Below are 14,143 nucleotides of genomic sequence, written 5' to 3'. Positions count from 1 at the left end.
TCAAGCCGCCACGTCACTCGATGACGTCATGCTGACGTCATCCGACCTTGACCCCACCTGATGACGTCATGTTGACGTCATCTAAAAAAAGCACCAAATAACCCAAAAATCCATATTTTGGCCGAAAAATCGTGTTTTTCATTACTTTTGCAAAAAACAACTGTGGCACCTCTGCATTATTTTATGACCAAACAAGCGTCAACCTGCTGAATTCGACCCGAGGACCGTTGGTGCGCCAATTCCACCTGCATTTGTGACTATTGCCGACAGTTTACCAGGTATTTATCCCAGTCATTCCCTCTGCGCCTGGTTTTATCCTGCATTCTCCAACAATAGCTTAAAGAGTAAGAAAACACTGTGTTTACCGCTAAATCCCCTGTGGCTAGCCTCCATTTTCAGTTGTGAAGTCGAAATGCGCCTATGGAGCCTTGTTTACCCGAGTTTTCACAAAACATACAGTTAGTTCGCGCATTCGTGAACTGAGAACCCAAGCTGCACCAATTCACCGTAAAGAGAGTTTTTAAGGCCAAGCATTTGCCCTATCAGTGCTTTGTGCAGTATTTCAATTGCTGCCATTGCCATTTTATCCTCTGTTCCTCAGTAAATCACCTCTCTTTCCAAGAAATACTCCTTTGTGTTGCTCTGCACAGTAACACCAGTTCATACCAACATAATCCTAAAGTAACCATGGATGCACCAGTAGCTCCTGTAGCCTTGAATATTGCTCCATTAAATGCCCCTCAGAGAGAATTGGAATGGAAACCATTAGCAGACCTGGATTATCAAATATCAGAAGAAATGCTAATGCACAGCAAGTACCACATCCACTTGTTAAACGAATTGAAGATTAAACATGAGACTGGAACAGATGTATTGGGCATTTGGGATTCTTTCCTCCCTATCTTCAAGCTCCCTCAGGTCAACCAGTTCCCTGACCTAATCCACCTATGCGCTGACTGCTACGACGCCACTCAGAGGGCTGTGATTGACCCTTCAGGCTCAGTTGTTTTCTATGTCACCCCTGAAGCCATCAGAGAGATGCTGCACTTCAAAATTGAGAAGAAATTAGTTCCTTTATCACTGATTGATCTGATAAAGCAAGGAGCTAAATTGACAAATGCTCAGGTCACCAAACTAAATCAATTGTACATTGACTCTGACACCGTGAAGTACCCTCCCATTTCTCATGTTTACCTCAACCAATTGGGCAGGGACCTTGTAGACATGATCAGTCCCATTCTGGGCTATAATTCAATTGAGTTTGTTGATGAAACTGTGCTGGTGATGATGCTCATGTTTTCCCCTGGCAAGTCTCCAATCTGCTATGACTATGCCACCTACATATCTGATAAAATACATGAGCAATTGATGAACTTGTCAAGAGAAAGGGTGTTCAGATACACCTCCTATATCTACCACTTAATCTTATATTATCAACATGAGAAATTTCCTTTTGTTGTGAAAAGAGTGGATGCACAAGGCAATCCAAGGTCAGTAGTCTATTGGTCCTCTGCTTTCCACTGCAGATCTTGTTCTCCATACACTTATTGTGAGTTTATAGACCTCTTCATCCACCCAGCCATGTCTTTGCTTATGAGCTCACCTCCTCCAAGACTAACTGATGAGATGCAGAGAGTCCTTCAGTTATCTAAAGCATACAGCATTGGGGATTGGTACTATTACCAAAACCACACAGTCATCAGAATATATGGGTGTGAGTTGCCCCCATACAGATTGCCCAAATATGTGCCCATGAGATTGTTTGCCCTTGAATACTTCAGGCAGTTTGGGAATGCTGATGTGCTACATTTTTCAGGCAAAGGCAAGAAAGCACAGCTCAAAGTAAGAAACCAATTAGGCCACTTCATTTACAACAAAAGGGAGGAAGGTTGGCAAGAAGCAGACAGAATGCTAGAATCCCTTGGCCTACAGACCAGTTTCCTTTGGAAACCTTATGACCCCAATCACTTCATAACTTTAAGAAGGGTCAAGTATAGGCTGGCCAGTTATGACCACGTAAGGTTGCCTCACATAGAAAAATATGCAAATCAAATAAAGTGGAGGAGAGGCACCTTAGAGGAAGCTGTCACACAAGAAGAATTAAATCAAAGAGCAGTTAAAAATCTCTAAAAGATGGCTGACTTAGAGCTTTGTGCACAGGTATTTGCTCTTCCAGGCACTCAAGTGGGAGCAGCTGCCTCATCCTCCACAGCACATCAGCAAGCAGCCAAAGCTACTGATCAAACCTCTGGCAAAGGCAAAGAGAAAGAGATGGAGCCAGAGCAGCCACCTCATGAACAGGTACAGCAGCAGGAAGTGCAGCAACAGCCACAGGTACAACAGCAACAAGGGGGGCAGCAAAAAAAGGAACAGCCAGTGCAACAAGAGCAAACATCACAGGCCCCAAAATCCACCGGGCAGCAAGCTCAGGACACTCTGCCTCCTAGGCAGGAGACAACAGTGGAGGCCTCAGTCCTCCAAACCCCACAAAAAGAAGACATAAGTAGAAAGAGGGACAGAGAGACTCCCCTCACAACATCAACAACTCAAGGGGAGAAAAGACACAGAATGAATCCCCTCTCAGAGGAAGAAATGCCTATAGGGCAATCTTTGGGCATGGGCCCACCTAGTATGGAGGCATCTGCAAGTTCCTTCCAGCAGGAACAAGAGAGGATGATCGGAGGAGAAGTCAGCTCCTCAAGCCAGCAAAGAGGAGGTGAACTGGGCATCAAGCAACAATTCATTGATATAAAGAAGAGGAATGAGCCCATAAGAATACAGCTATATAATCATTTGTTGAAAATGGCTCCCACTAACCAGCAAAGACTAATGTCTGCATATGATGTCCAGGAGGGCAAAATGATCATGAGCCATTTTACGCCAGCAGTGTTGCAGCCGCAGTCAGCTGCAGATTACATAAGGACCAACCTTGAGGTCCTTGCCAAGGACATCCACCCAATGGATCAAATCGAATTACATAAGCAAACGGGTGAGATGGTGTATGCCTCCTTGGCAGATAAGACATTGGTGAACTATAGGCTAGAAAATAGCCTAAATAATACAGCTGCCCAACTTGAGTTGGAGAGAGCATCCTCTCAAGCAAAGGACAATAGAATCAAAGCCTTAGAGGAGATAATCATAGAACTTGGGCATGATCCCAAGGACATCAAGGCTGTACAAGCATTATTGAAGTTAAGAGATGCAGATATGGCAGCACTAAGGAAAATGGTAAAAGTCCCAGCAACCATTCACCCACAAACTGGAGAAGTTGCCCAGCTGAGACATGACCAAGATGCAGCAGCTATGCTGGTGTCATTATACAAACAGCTGATCCAGACATAGGAGAAATTGGGAGAATCAGAGGCTGCACTACAGGCAGCATTACAACAAAAATAAGGAGGACAAACATCTCAGCCTCCTCCAGAGATAATCAACCTTGAGGAGCCTCCTCAAACTACTGCTCCTCCCACTGAACGGACAGAACAGGCGGCGTCTTCCACATCAGCACCAGCGCCAACAACAGAGCAGGCTCCAAGCCTGGACATGCAGAAACTGAGAAATGAAATCCAAGCCCTGGAAGCCCAAATGGCAGAATTAAATGAGGCCAGGGAAAATTTAGTCAAGTTGAATGAAAGATATGATAAATCAAAACAAAGTGTTGCTGAGAAAGGAAGAGAGATAAAGGCTCTCAAAGAGAAGATAAAGGAGCTGGAGAAAGAGCTCACACTTGATAAAGTAGTGGCTGAGCTCAAAACAGTCTTATGGGCCAATATTGGCCAATCCATCACTGACCAATGGCAATACATTGAGACCATTCATGAGCAAATAGAGCTTATAGGGAAAGCACATAGAGAAATCCAAAGAGCAAGGGCATCTCTAGGCAATATGCCTGAGGTTGCCAATAGAATGATCAATGTGCTTAATAACAGAACAAGTGCTCAGCTGGCAACAATGGGAATTTCCAACAGGACTGAGACCATTTTGCTAATAAAAAGAGTCCTAACACTAAGAAGCCTGGTGCAAACACTAGAAAGAAGAAGCCAGGATATGCAGACAGAGGTTAATAAATTCATGGACAAATTTGTGGCATTGCAGAACAGAGGTCTTCCTAGCTTACTGAACAGTGCAGGAAGACTACTTTCCCATGAAAATTATGCCAAAAGGGTCAACACATTTGCTACAAATCAGATTACAGAAAGACCCAGCACTTCAGAAGAATCAGGGCCAGCATCAGGGCAGAGTCTCTACAACAGGGTTGAGAACCTATTTTTCATCATGGATGAGATCAAACATTTGTTTGAAGTGCCTCCAAATTTCTATAAATACACAGAGGCAGATGAGACTTTAGAGGCAATTCTAAGACATCAATTTCCCACACAGGAAGTCTGGACCAAAATGATACAATTAATATTGTAAAACCAGAGCCTGTAATCAAGTTTTCTCATTGAAATATATAAGTTATCATGCACAGGAAAATTTTGATAAAATCAGCATGTATGGAGAAGAATGGGCTGAGCCAACTCAGCAAAACTATTCGGCCACTAAAGCAGCACTGACAGTCACAGGTGACAGGGCCGAAAAGCTACAGGAGGACAGAGCTACAAAGACACGTCATTCATCATTTATAACAGAACATTCAACCGACTCAGTGGCCTCCAAAGGTCAAAAAGTCTTCTGACAGAATTGAAGAGCATTTATGTTGTATTCAAAGCTGTAATAACTTCTTATCTGTTGTTCTGTACAAGTTGGTGAACATATTTATTTCTCAGATGACTCAACGCTTCAGATATTTTGTATGACTGTTTGTATATATTCCCCCTCGCATAAGTTTGCAGGGGTTGTTGTTGATTTCTCTTCTAGAGTTTCTTATGCTGTAAATTTTCAGGGTATTAATACAAAGGCTGATGGAATTTCCAAAGCCCTGCGTTATCTGAGTCATTGTGGTGTTTTGCTGAATGTTACAGGATTCCTGCGTACTTCATGGCACAATACGTTTTCCTTAAAAACTCTTCGTTATGTGTTTTTTTTGTTATCCTTTCATAGCTCATTCATGTTTCTGTTTTTCATAGTTAATGGTAGAGAAAAAGAATAGTTCCAGGATTTATTCACAGAGTACCCTGAACTCAATCCATGCTATTATAAATGTCTTTCTTCAGTTATAGTCATAGGGTGTAATTCTTAACTGCTGCACCTCCAAACTATATCTTTCACAGTGATTGTTGTTTCAGGAATTCAAGTTTCCTCCTGTGCAATATATCTCTTTCTTACACCCCCAACTTAGTGGAGAATTCTTAATTGCTTTTCACTGGTTAAACACACCTCATAATCACAATTTCAATTTTGTTTCATGATGTATTTAAATGGCCTTGCAGTTTCAGCAACTCAACTCAATCCCTCAGACAACCTGTAGCCGCAGACTCCATTACCCAATGGACTAGAATTATCTGAAGATTTCCACCTTAGGTACAGAAGACATCCCTTAACCAAAACACAAAACCAAACCCTGAATTCATAACTAGCCTAAAATCTTCACAAAACAGAGACAAACCTTAAAGAGAGAGCCCTCTCTGATTACAGTTTGGCTAGAAGCTGTAATCCAAAGATTGGTTAGTGGTTACCCCAGCCGTATTCCCTTGGGAGTCAAAGGGAACAACCTGGGTGTTAACAGAAACCACTGCTCGGGCCACCCTACAAAGGAACCTCCTGAAAGGTCCTGGGACCCCAATCACATAGCGCTGTAACCTAAGTGGAATATCATCTATGCTAGTCTCTGGAATATCTGTTGTCAAACGCTCTAGATGATTTTCCAATTCAGTCAGGGTCTCTGTAGATTCGTCCCGTGGGGTCGGTACTGCTGCAGCTGGGTGTCTCCTCTCATAGGGTCGGAGAGCGGCTAGTCGCCGTGGACCCACATCTGCATTTGAAACTTTTATTATCAGTTTTGGACGATTTAAAAACAAAACAAAAAAATTAGTTAAAACTTAGAAAATGTTGAGAATGATTTTACCTGAATCATCCCACTGCTCTCCTGGTGGAAGAGTCATGTCTGGGTCACCACGATAATCCATCCCAGCATATGGAAAATCCTGAATCACAAAAAGTTGGTTCTCCAACCAATGAAAATACTCAGGCAGAAATCGAACAACCTCTGAACCCTCCTCAGGATGACGGGCCATAACTGCAACCCAACACATTAACTTAGGCTCTCGGGGAAGTCCAACCTCAATGGAGAGCTACTGTGGGACCAACATCGGGACCCTCTCTAGACCAAAGCTCACAACTAGGAAACCATATCCAAAGTTTTTTAGTTGTCCATTCTTTGCTCTAGTTAGTTGGCCTTTTACATTCGCCAACACAGCTTCGCACCAGTTGAAGATGGTGCCTCGATAACAGTCTACTGCCATTTGCATTTGGGATCCGGTAGCTACATGCAGTGCTGCGCTTCCACAGAGTCTGGTGACAGTAAATGCAATCACTTTAAGTTCAGGACGGGAGATAGTTTTGATATCGATCCCTTTGTCCTTTGTTTGGTCATTACAAAACTCTAGTCGGAGACTATCGACAGACTGGCCACCTGGCCTAGTCCCGAATAGAGATAATCGTTCACCTCTCTTTGGCAAACCAGTCAAGAAATAAAAGTCCTCTAGCTCAATTTCAAGCCAGTGGCCACCAATAATGAAACACCGATCCTGTATGTTCCAACTGTCTACCAGCCATTGCAAAAAGTCTACTTGGGCCCTCATGCCAGGTATGGCCCAGAATTTAAATAGTCTGCATGCTCTCAATGCATCCAATGAGGGTTGATGATTTATTGCGGCAAGGTCCACATATGCGTGCTCGTGTTCCCTTCGAATAAGCATTTTGTATGTCCTACATTGCACAAAAGACATATTAGAACATTTTAGTTCAAAAAAATTTTGGGCAAAAATGGAAAAATTGAAGTTTTAAAACCTATTTCGCGGGGTCCGCACCCACCAGTTAGGGATAGTACGTAGGTCCACACTCTTCCTAAGCAAAAGGTGCGGAACCCTGACTCTTTCCTTTGTAGAAAAAGTCGGGGTCCACAGGGTCCGCATGTTGCGCCTGCGGACCCCCACGAGCGGATTTCTAAACTAATTTTTCCCTTAAAAATCAAAATGGAAGCCTAAAAACGAAATGCAAACGATTGAAATGCAAGATAAGGATGATGTGGATTACCTGGAGCTGACGGTTTTCGATTCCAACGGACAGATTTTCCGCAATCTTCACAGGAAGTTTCTTACCCAAAAGCTCTCTCTTCTCACTCTGAAGTCAAACGGTAAAAATGAATTTACAAAAGCCCTTTTTATAAGCTTTTTTGAATAAATGAATTTTTAATTTGTTTATTTTTCACTTTAAAAAGGTAACTTTTTGATGCATTTTTATTTATTTTAAACAGGTATGAGTAATGTTTGAGTTTTTGTGCAGAATATTGGATTTTTAAGGGAAAATTGATCATTTTCAACAAAAAACATTGGAGTCCTCTTTAAGCTCTTTTCTGACTCGTAAAATATGAAAAGATTGCCGAGTCTTTTCTTTTTGAACTCGTTAAAACGGAATTAAAAGGACGGTCCACTTACAGCTCTTTTCTGACCGCATAAACATGAAAAGATTGTCAGAATTTTGTCATTTCAAGTTCGATATTGGTTATAAAACAACGTGTCTTTGATTGCTTTTTTTCTTTTTTGGATCAGGGACATTAGTTATGAAAAGTACTCCTTGATCGTAATGGTCAAGCGGTTCTCTCAAGTATTATTTTATACTTTTTCGGGCTTGGGGGACACAAATTTACGAAAAAGGACAACCATGGAGTTTTCTTAAGTTTTTCTTCTGACTCCCTAAAATTGAAAAACACCAAGTTTCTCCTATATTGGACTCGTTAAAATTTAACAGTAAAGGACCTGTTCAATTTTAAACAGGAACGAACCATTCCTTCTTAGGGTTCGAATTTTAAACTAAGTTGGACTCATTTGAAGGATGGCTTATAACCAAGCAAATGTTATCCTCCTCAAGCTTGTCAAAAATAAAGAGGTACTTGCTATAAATGGTGGGGGAAAAGAGAGAAAAATGAACCTATTTGTTATACTTTGTGTTTTAGAAAAGCATTTAACCACTCTTGAACACGACACTTTTTGTTCACCTGGGTTGGGAAATCCTTTGCCTAACAGTTAATCAAACCATATTGAAAGTCTTCAGCCGGTTTCTGGGTATTAGCTTTGGGTCAATTGTCACAAAATCATCTGCAGTGTCATTATGTGTTCAATATGTCAGTTCAAATAAACCATTCATCTGCAAAATATCTATCATCCATCTTGACCATCCCTGAGTTAGTCCTTGCCAAATATATTTCTTCAAACTTGATCTATGATTTCGTGTTGTGGGCTTGCCTACGACGGAACACTTTCTATCGACTTCAGCTCATTATCTATAAATATGATCTAGAAATCATCAGTACCTTGGAATCTACATGCCTCAATGGTAAGTTTCTCGCCTTTGACGACAGGTTGCATCATTGACATTCGGTCAAAGGATTCTATGACATGTTCGACATCAGCTCATCTATTCACATTTCATGGGTTTTACTGAGTACTTTGAGAGCCATTGACATTACTGGTGGTTTCTCTCACACTTGTTAATAGTTCACATCATTGACTGGTAATCAAGTGGTTTCTACCATGTTCGACTTGGACACATTCATTCACATGGATAGAATCGTACTAGTTCGGGAAGCAAAAATCAAGACCCTGGATCTAGTTTCCACCATCCAGGCTGCGAGGAATTTTGTTATTCATTATACAGTGGACTATTCATAAACATATGGTTGCACCCATACTGTGTCTACATATGTCTATACTTATGATGTATTACAAAATCATTCCTATATCAGAGTAGTTTACTTAGTTTTCTAGTCAGTTTTCATCTGAGCATGGGAATGCCTACCTCAGCGATGATATGTTCACATATATATATTTTGTATTGAATATTTTTACAGGTACCAACCAGGGTGTCCAAAGGATGATCCTTGAAATGATAAAGTACTTTACTCTTCTTAGATGACAAATGCTATCCTCATCTATTACAGACTTCGCACTTTAGGGGGCAATCTGTTGCACAAAATATTGTCACCATGACATTCTGCAATCAGTGTGAGTCTATCACCACTCATACTTTCCTCCTTTGCAAGTCTTAAACCTTAGTTCTTCATGTCAAGCCTTGAAAATAAGAGAAAGCCCTTCAAAGTCTCTAAAACTCTGGTTCTGCACTTTCTCTTAGCATTACCTGCGGTCCTGCACCTACTGGTCATGTCCCCTATGTACCTGACGGCTCTGTCTCTGTGTAATGGGTGCGAACCCCTGTAAAAGTCAAAAAGGTGCAAGTACATCCTTAAAAACTCACTTTGAGTCATTTCTGGAAGCTTCTAGAAGGAATCTTGAGGTGGCAAGATCACTCCTTTAATGTTCATGCATCCCATACCTTAAGGAGCTAACCCCTTGATGTGAGGAGCTTATCCCTTTGAAGGAGGACTCCATCCCTTCATAGGTGAACCTGTAACCTCCTTCCTTTGCACTATAAAATGAAGCATTGGGTTGGTTACTGGGGAGGTTGAAAGCTGAAGATTTTTGAGGTGAAATGCTGCTGGAACTTAGTCTTCCTAGTTGAGCTTTTGTGAGGAAAGATTACATAACTTGTTGATCTCATTTGGAAGAGTGTGAGGCTTGTCAAAGTAGAGTAGATTCGTGTTTCGGACCCTGGGAGGAGCTTGTACAACGTCAAGGCACCAAAGGTTGTAAAGTTCTTCTATTTTCAAAGTTAATACAATAAAGTTTATTTTTCTCAATAAGTTGTGTTTTATGGTTTATTTCATGGATTCCTTGATCACCATGATGAATATGATTTATTATATTAGCTATGCAGGTGTTATTTGATGTGTGCTTGTTTGTGATTGCAGGTTCTCAAAAGGAAACTCTTTCGGACAGTCGAAGCGTGGCTGCCACAAACTAGCGTTGGACTTAAGGTAGGGTCTAAAACACCTCTTAGTTTTTATTAATGAATCGCAATATATTTAGAGAAAGGTAGATTTGCTTGTCCTACTTGTTGCTAGATATCTGTTGATACTAGGGAGATTGGTCTTGTCCGCAAGAACGATTTATCCAGCCAACACTTGGTTTAGTTGCAGTTTCCTGGTACAGTAGGAATTAGAGATCAGTTGCACTTAGCTCAGAAGAGGCTGAATACATGGCTGCCAATCAGGCAGCATGTGAGGCCATTTGGATGCGGAAGATTCTAGTGGGATTGTTTGGTCACAGGATGGATCCAACTATGATCTACTACGACAATTAGAGTTGTATCAAACTCTCTGAGAATCCAATTTTTCACGACAGGTCCAAGCACATTGATATCCAGTAACATCATCTTCGAGGTTGTGTGGTCAAGAGGATCGTGTTGTTGTTATATGTTTCGACCAAGGAACAAGATGCAGATATTTTGACTAAGGCATTGTCAAAATGCAAGTTCGAGTTCCACAAAGACAGGATTGGGGTTACTAATAATCCCTTTCTTGTTGAGAGGGAGTGTTGAAAATAGCAACAAGAAATGCTAAAAATAGAAGTGCTAAAAATATCACTGCTATAAATAGAATTTCAGGATACATTCCAATTTTAGTTAGTCCCTGAACTAAAATTGAGAATTAAAATTCGAATTTGATCTTAGCAGTTGATTATAAAATAATTAAATAATTCATCTTGAGTTAATTAGTTGTAGGAAATCAAATATGAAGTCTATGTGAAGACATGCAACAGTTTCTCCATTGATTGAGGAATTTATCCCTTGATTAAGGAGATCAGGATGAGTTGTACTTTGAGTTGTAATTAGTTAGCTCAGTTATCTGAGTTAAGTCCAGTTAGATTAGTTCCAATAGTTTGTGGAACTTATTGTGAGTTCAGTTAGTTAATGCATGCGTGCATGTAACTGCTGCACTTCAGATAACTGAATATTCTCTCATAAATAACTCATGCATGTCAATTCAATCAAAGACCCAATTGAGATCAGGTGATGGGACTGTGTACTATTAGTTGCAGGAATATTCCATGGAGGATATCTCTTGCATGCAGAAGGAATTCATTCCTTGGAGATTGTGTAGTTACTTTTGAGTTTGATGGTTGTGTGATGAGGCCAATTCACACAAGTGGCAGCATTGGACCCCAAGAGAAACTGCGCAAGGAAATAGGAGGCTTGGAGAGCTAAGGGAAGGCATATGTTGTGTCTATTCAGTGTGTGAGTTGTATTGTTCGATTGTATTGACAGCTGGATGGTTTGTGAGCTAAAGCTTTCTGTAATCTGAACATATTTCCACTTGTATGATATTACAGAGATCAGGGTTTTTAGCTGAGGCTTTCCCCAGAGTATTCTTTTGTGTTCATGTTTGATTGCTTTCTCATTCTCAGTTATATGTGTTCTATTTGATCTTTCTCATATTCGATTAAGCTTCCACAAGTTTGTTGTAGAAGTAGATCTTGTATTTTGCTTTAGTATATTGCATAATCTATTGATCTACATTGGGAAATTATACACCAGGTACATCCCCAATCGAATTCGTGGATTTGATTGATATTTCACCTATGACATGACTAGTCATGAACATGGACGGTCATCCCTTAGTTGGGTGGGGGGGGGGGGGGGGGGTGGGTTTGCAGGCGTTTATCGTATTAATGTTAAACATGTCGTATTTAATAGAAATGATGATTTGTCATTATCGTTGTTGAACCTCACACCAACTCGTACATTCCACATCATCATTCTGATCCCCACCATACCTTGTGCATTTATCCATACGCATTGGAACTTGAACTATGTACAATTGTATTGAATTACAGTCCTTCCCAATGCGTTGTAATAATTTCATTATTTACCATAATCCACCATGGGTTTTTCCCATAATATCTGCCCAGATTTCCCTTTCACCACATCCTTTGCAACCGTAATCCCTTTCATCACAACTTTACCAGCTAACACTCTCCTCAATGGTTTTGCTGCTACAGAGAAACTTGCAGAATGGGTGGGCAAGATGTTAGGCATCAACCAGAAGACACAACATAGGTTCGACGTCATCTGGATGTATGGCAGGTTTTTTAAAATGTGGGATGGCATACCTATTTTGGGAGGTTGCAGGGATTTGATGAAGTCGTTACAATGGAATTTGCATTGAACTTGGACAGGAATTATTCCAGAGTTCGTGGGCTAGACATTCCTATCACAGAGGAAATTATCTCGACTATCAGCGGGTTGCCGCAAGGTGGGAAGAAATGGTTCGCCTGGAAATCGCCCTTACCAAAATTTCTGGAATTATTCTTGTAGGCAGGAGAAACCATGGTTCAAAAGGGAAGGGGATACAATTGGAAATCCTTCCCACATCCATGGGTCGAGATCATGTACTTTGTGGTGCGATACATTACTTGTGAAGGTCGGCTCGCTACCTTGTTCAAATACCATTTTAAACTTTTTTCATGCCTTCGGTTCCGTCATGTGCATTATCTAGATATGCCATATTTCTTATGGAATAACCTTCAGTTAATGGCACGATCTTCTCGTCGGTCATGTAAACCATTGGAGGTCCTCACAAACCACGTGCTTTTCAGGTTGTTGCTGGTGCATGCCATGTCATAGACTTCCGTGGCTTGGCCACAATTCACTGAATTAGCAGAAGAGGAACTTGCAGCCATGATGCCAGCAAGAGAGGAAGAGGAATTAGTGGCAGAGGAAGAAGCTGTAGACGATGCTGTTACACAAGAACCAACTTCATTTGTCGAATAATTGGTGACGAAGCAGGCTGCAACAGAATCGCCAATAGAGGAAGGGGTTGTAGATGATGTTGCTACACAAGAACTAGTATCGACTGCTAACTTGGAAGAAGAAGTAATGAAGGTAAAAAGGGGTGCAAGTGGTGCTGCTACACAAGAACCAACATCAACTGCTGACCTAGAAGCAGGAGAAATGGAAGTGGAAGGAAGTTTAGTCGACATTGTTACACAAGAACCATCATCGACCACTAAACTAATGGAAGAATTACCGGCAGTGAAAGAAATTGTAGGCGATGTTGTTACACAAGAACCAGCGTTGTCTTCCAAAGTGATGGAGAAACCAGTGGAAGAGGTGGAAGATGTAGTCGATGTTGGTACACAAGAACCAACATCGACTACCGAGTAAGCGGCTGAAACGGAAAAACAGGTGACACATGAAGAAAAGGAGAAGGAAAGTGTGGAACAGCCAGGGGAAGAAGAAAGCATTGAAACAACATGTGCTAAAAGGATGGAAATTGACGAGGATATCCCTCGTTCTCCGCTTTCCGCTTTTTGCCTCCCTGCCAAGAGGGGCAAGAAAAATTTTCTCCCCTAGACGCTCAGTGAAAGAAAATATCTCTCCCCCGATACTAAAATTTGTAGGGATGGCTAAGGGCACCATCATCGAAACTCTCACACAAGAACCATTGTCAACTGGTGGAAAAATTGGGAAAATCAAAGGACTCATGGTCGACACTATTACATAAGAACTAGTGTCGACCGAGGGGAAAGTTGAAGAAACTATGGCTGATGTTGTTCGCACAAATCCGTTGGAAGAAAATGTTGTTGTTGGTATCAACCCGCAAGGGTCAGAACCAATTTTTTAGAAAATGGAGGAAGATAATCGAGTAACAGAGTAGCCACACGAAAAAGGTGTTGAAAATGTTACTCCGCAATGGCTTGTAATGGATCCGGAGTCATTCAAGGAAGATGTGGAGGTTTCAAGACTTGTGGAAGAAGATGTTGGGGCTGCCCCCCGAGTTAAGGAGCAGACAGAAGAAATAAGGGTGAAACAGGAACTGGTTGATGAGTTCCTTGACATCACCCAACCAAATCCAACACCAGCCATGAGACTAGTGGAGGAGGTCGTTATCAAACAAGAATTCATTGAACAGTGAACAAAGAGAAGGGCCCCCATCCAAGAAAGGTATCAGTCACAATTTAAAGAGAATATGCAATTAAAATTGGAGATTATTAAGTTAAGGAAGTAGGTGTTACGCTTATAGAGACGGGTGAGGAAGCATAAGAGGAATGTTGGTCGAGTTACTGCAAATCCTGGAGCTGAAACC

At 41.3% G+C, this 14,143-nt stretch overlaps 1 protein-coding gene across 1 annotated transcript in view; it reads left to right on the top strand.

Moving 5' to 3' along the window:
* Positions 1 to 12,828, top strand: part of LOC149165600 (uncharacterized) — a 46,148-nt gene extending 33,320 nt beyond the window's left edge. The window contains exon 3 of the mRNA XM_089429876.1: positions 12,682 to 12,828. Coding sequence (XP_089286002.1) covers positions 12,682 to 12,828 — 147 coding nt within the window. The remainder of the gene's footprint in view (positions 1 to 12,681) is intronic.
* The last annotated feature ends 1,315 nt before the right edge of the window (positions 12,829 to 14,143 follow it).

The sequence above is a fragment of the Pinus tabuliformis genome, chromosome 5_1 (genome assembly GCF_031772625.1).
Source record: "Pinus tabuliformis cultivar Carrire ecotype Pingquan chromosome 5_1, CPIR1, whole genome shotgun sequence".
Lineage (NCBI taxonomy): Eukaryota > Viridiplantae > Streptophyta > Pinopsida > Pinales > Pinaceae > Pinus > Pinus tabuliformis.
This window is presented reverse-complemented; position numbering and strand designations above follow the sequence as displayed.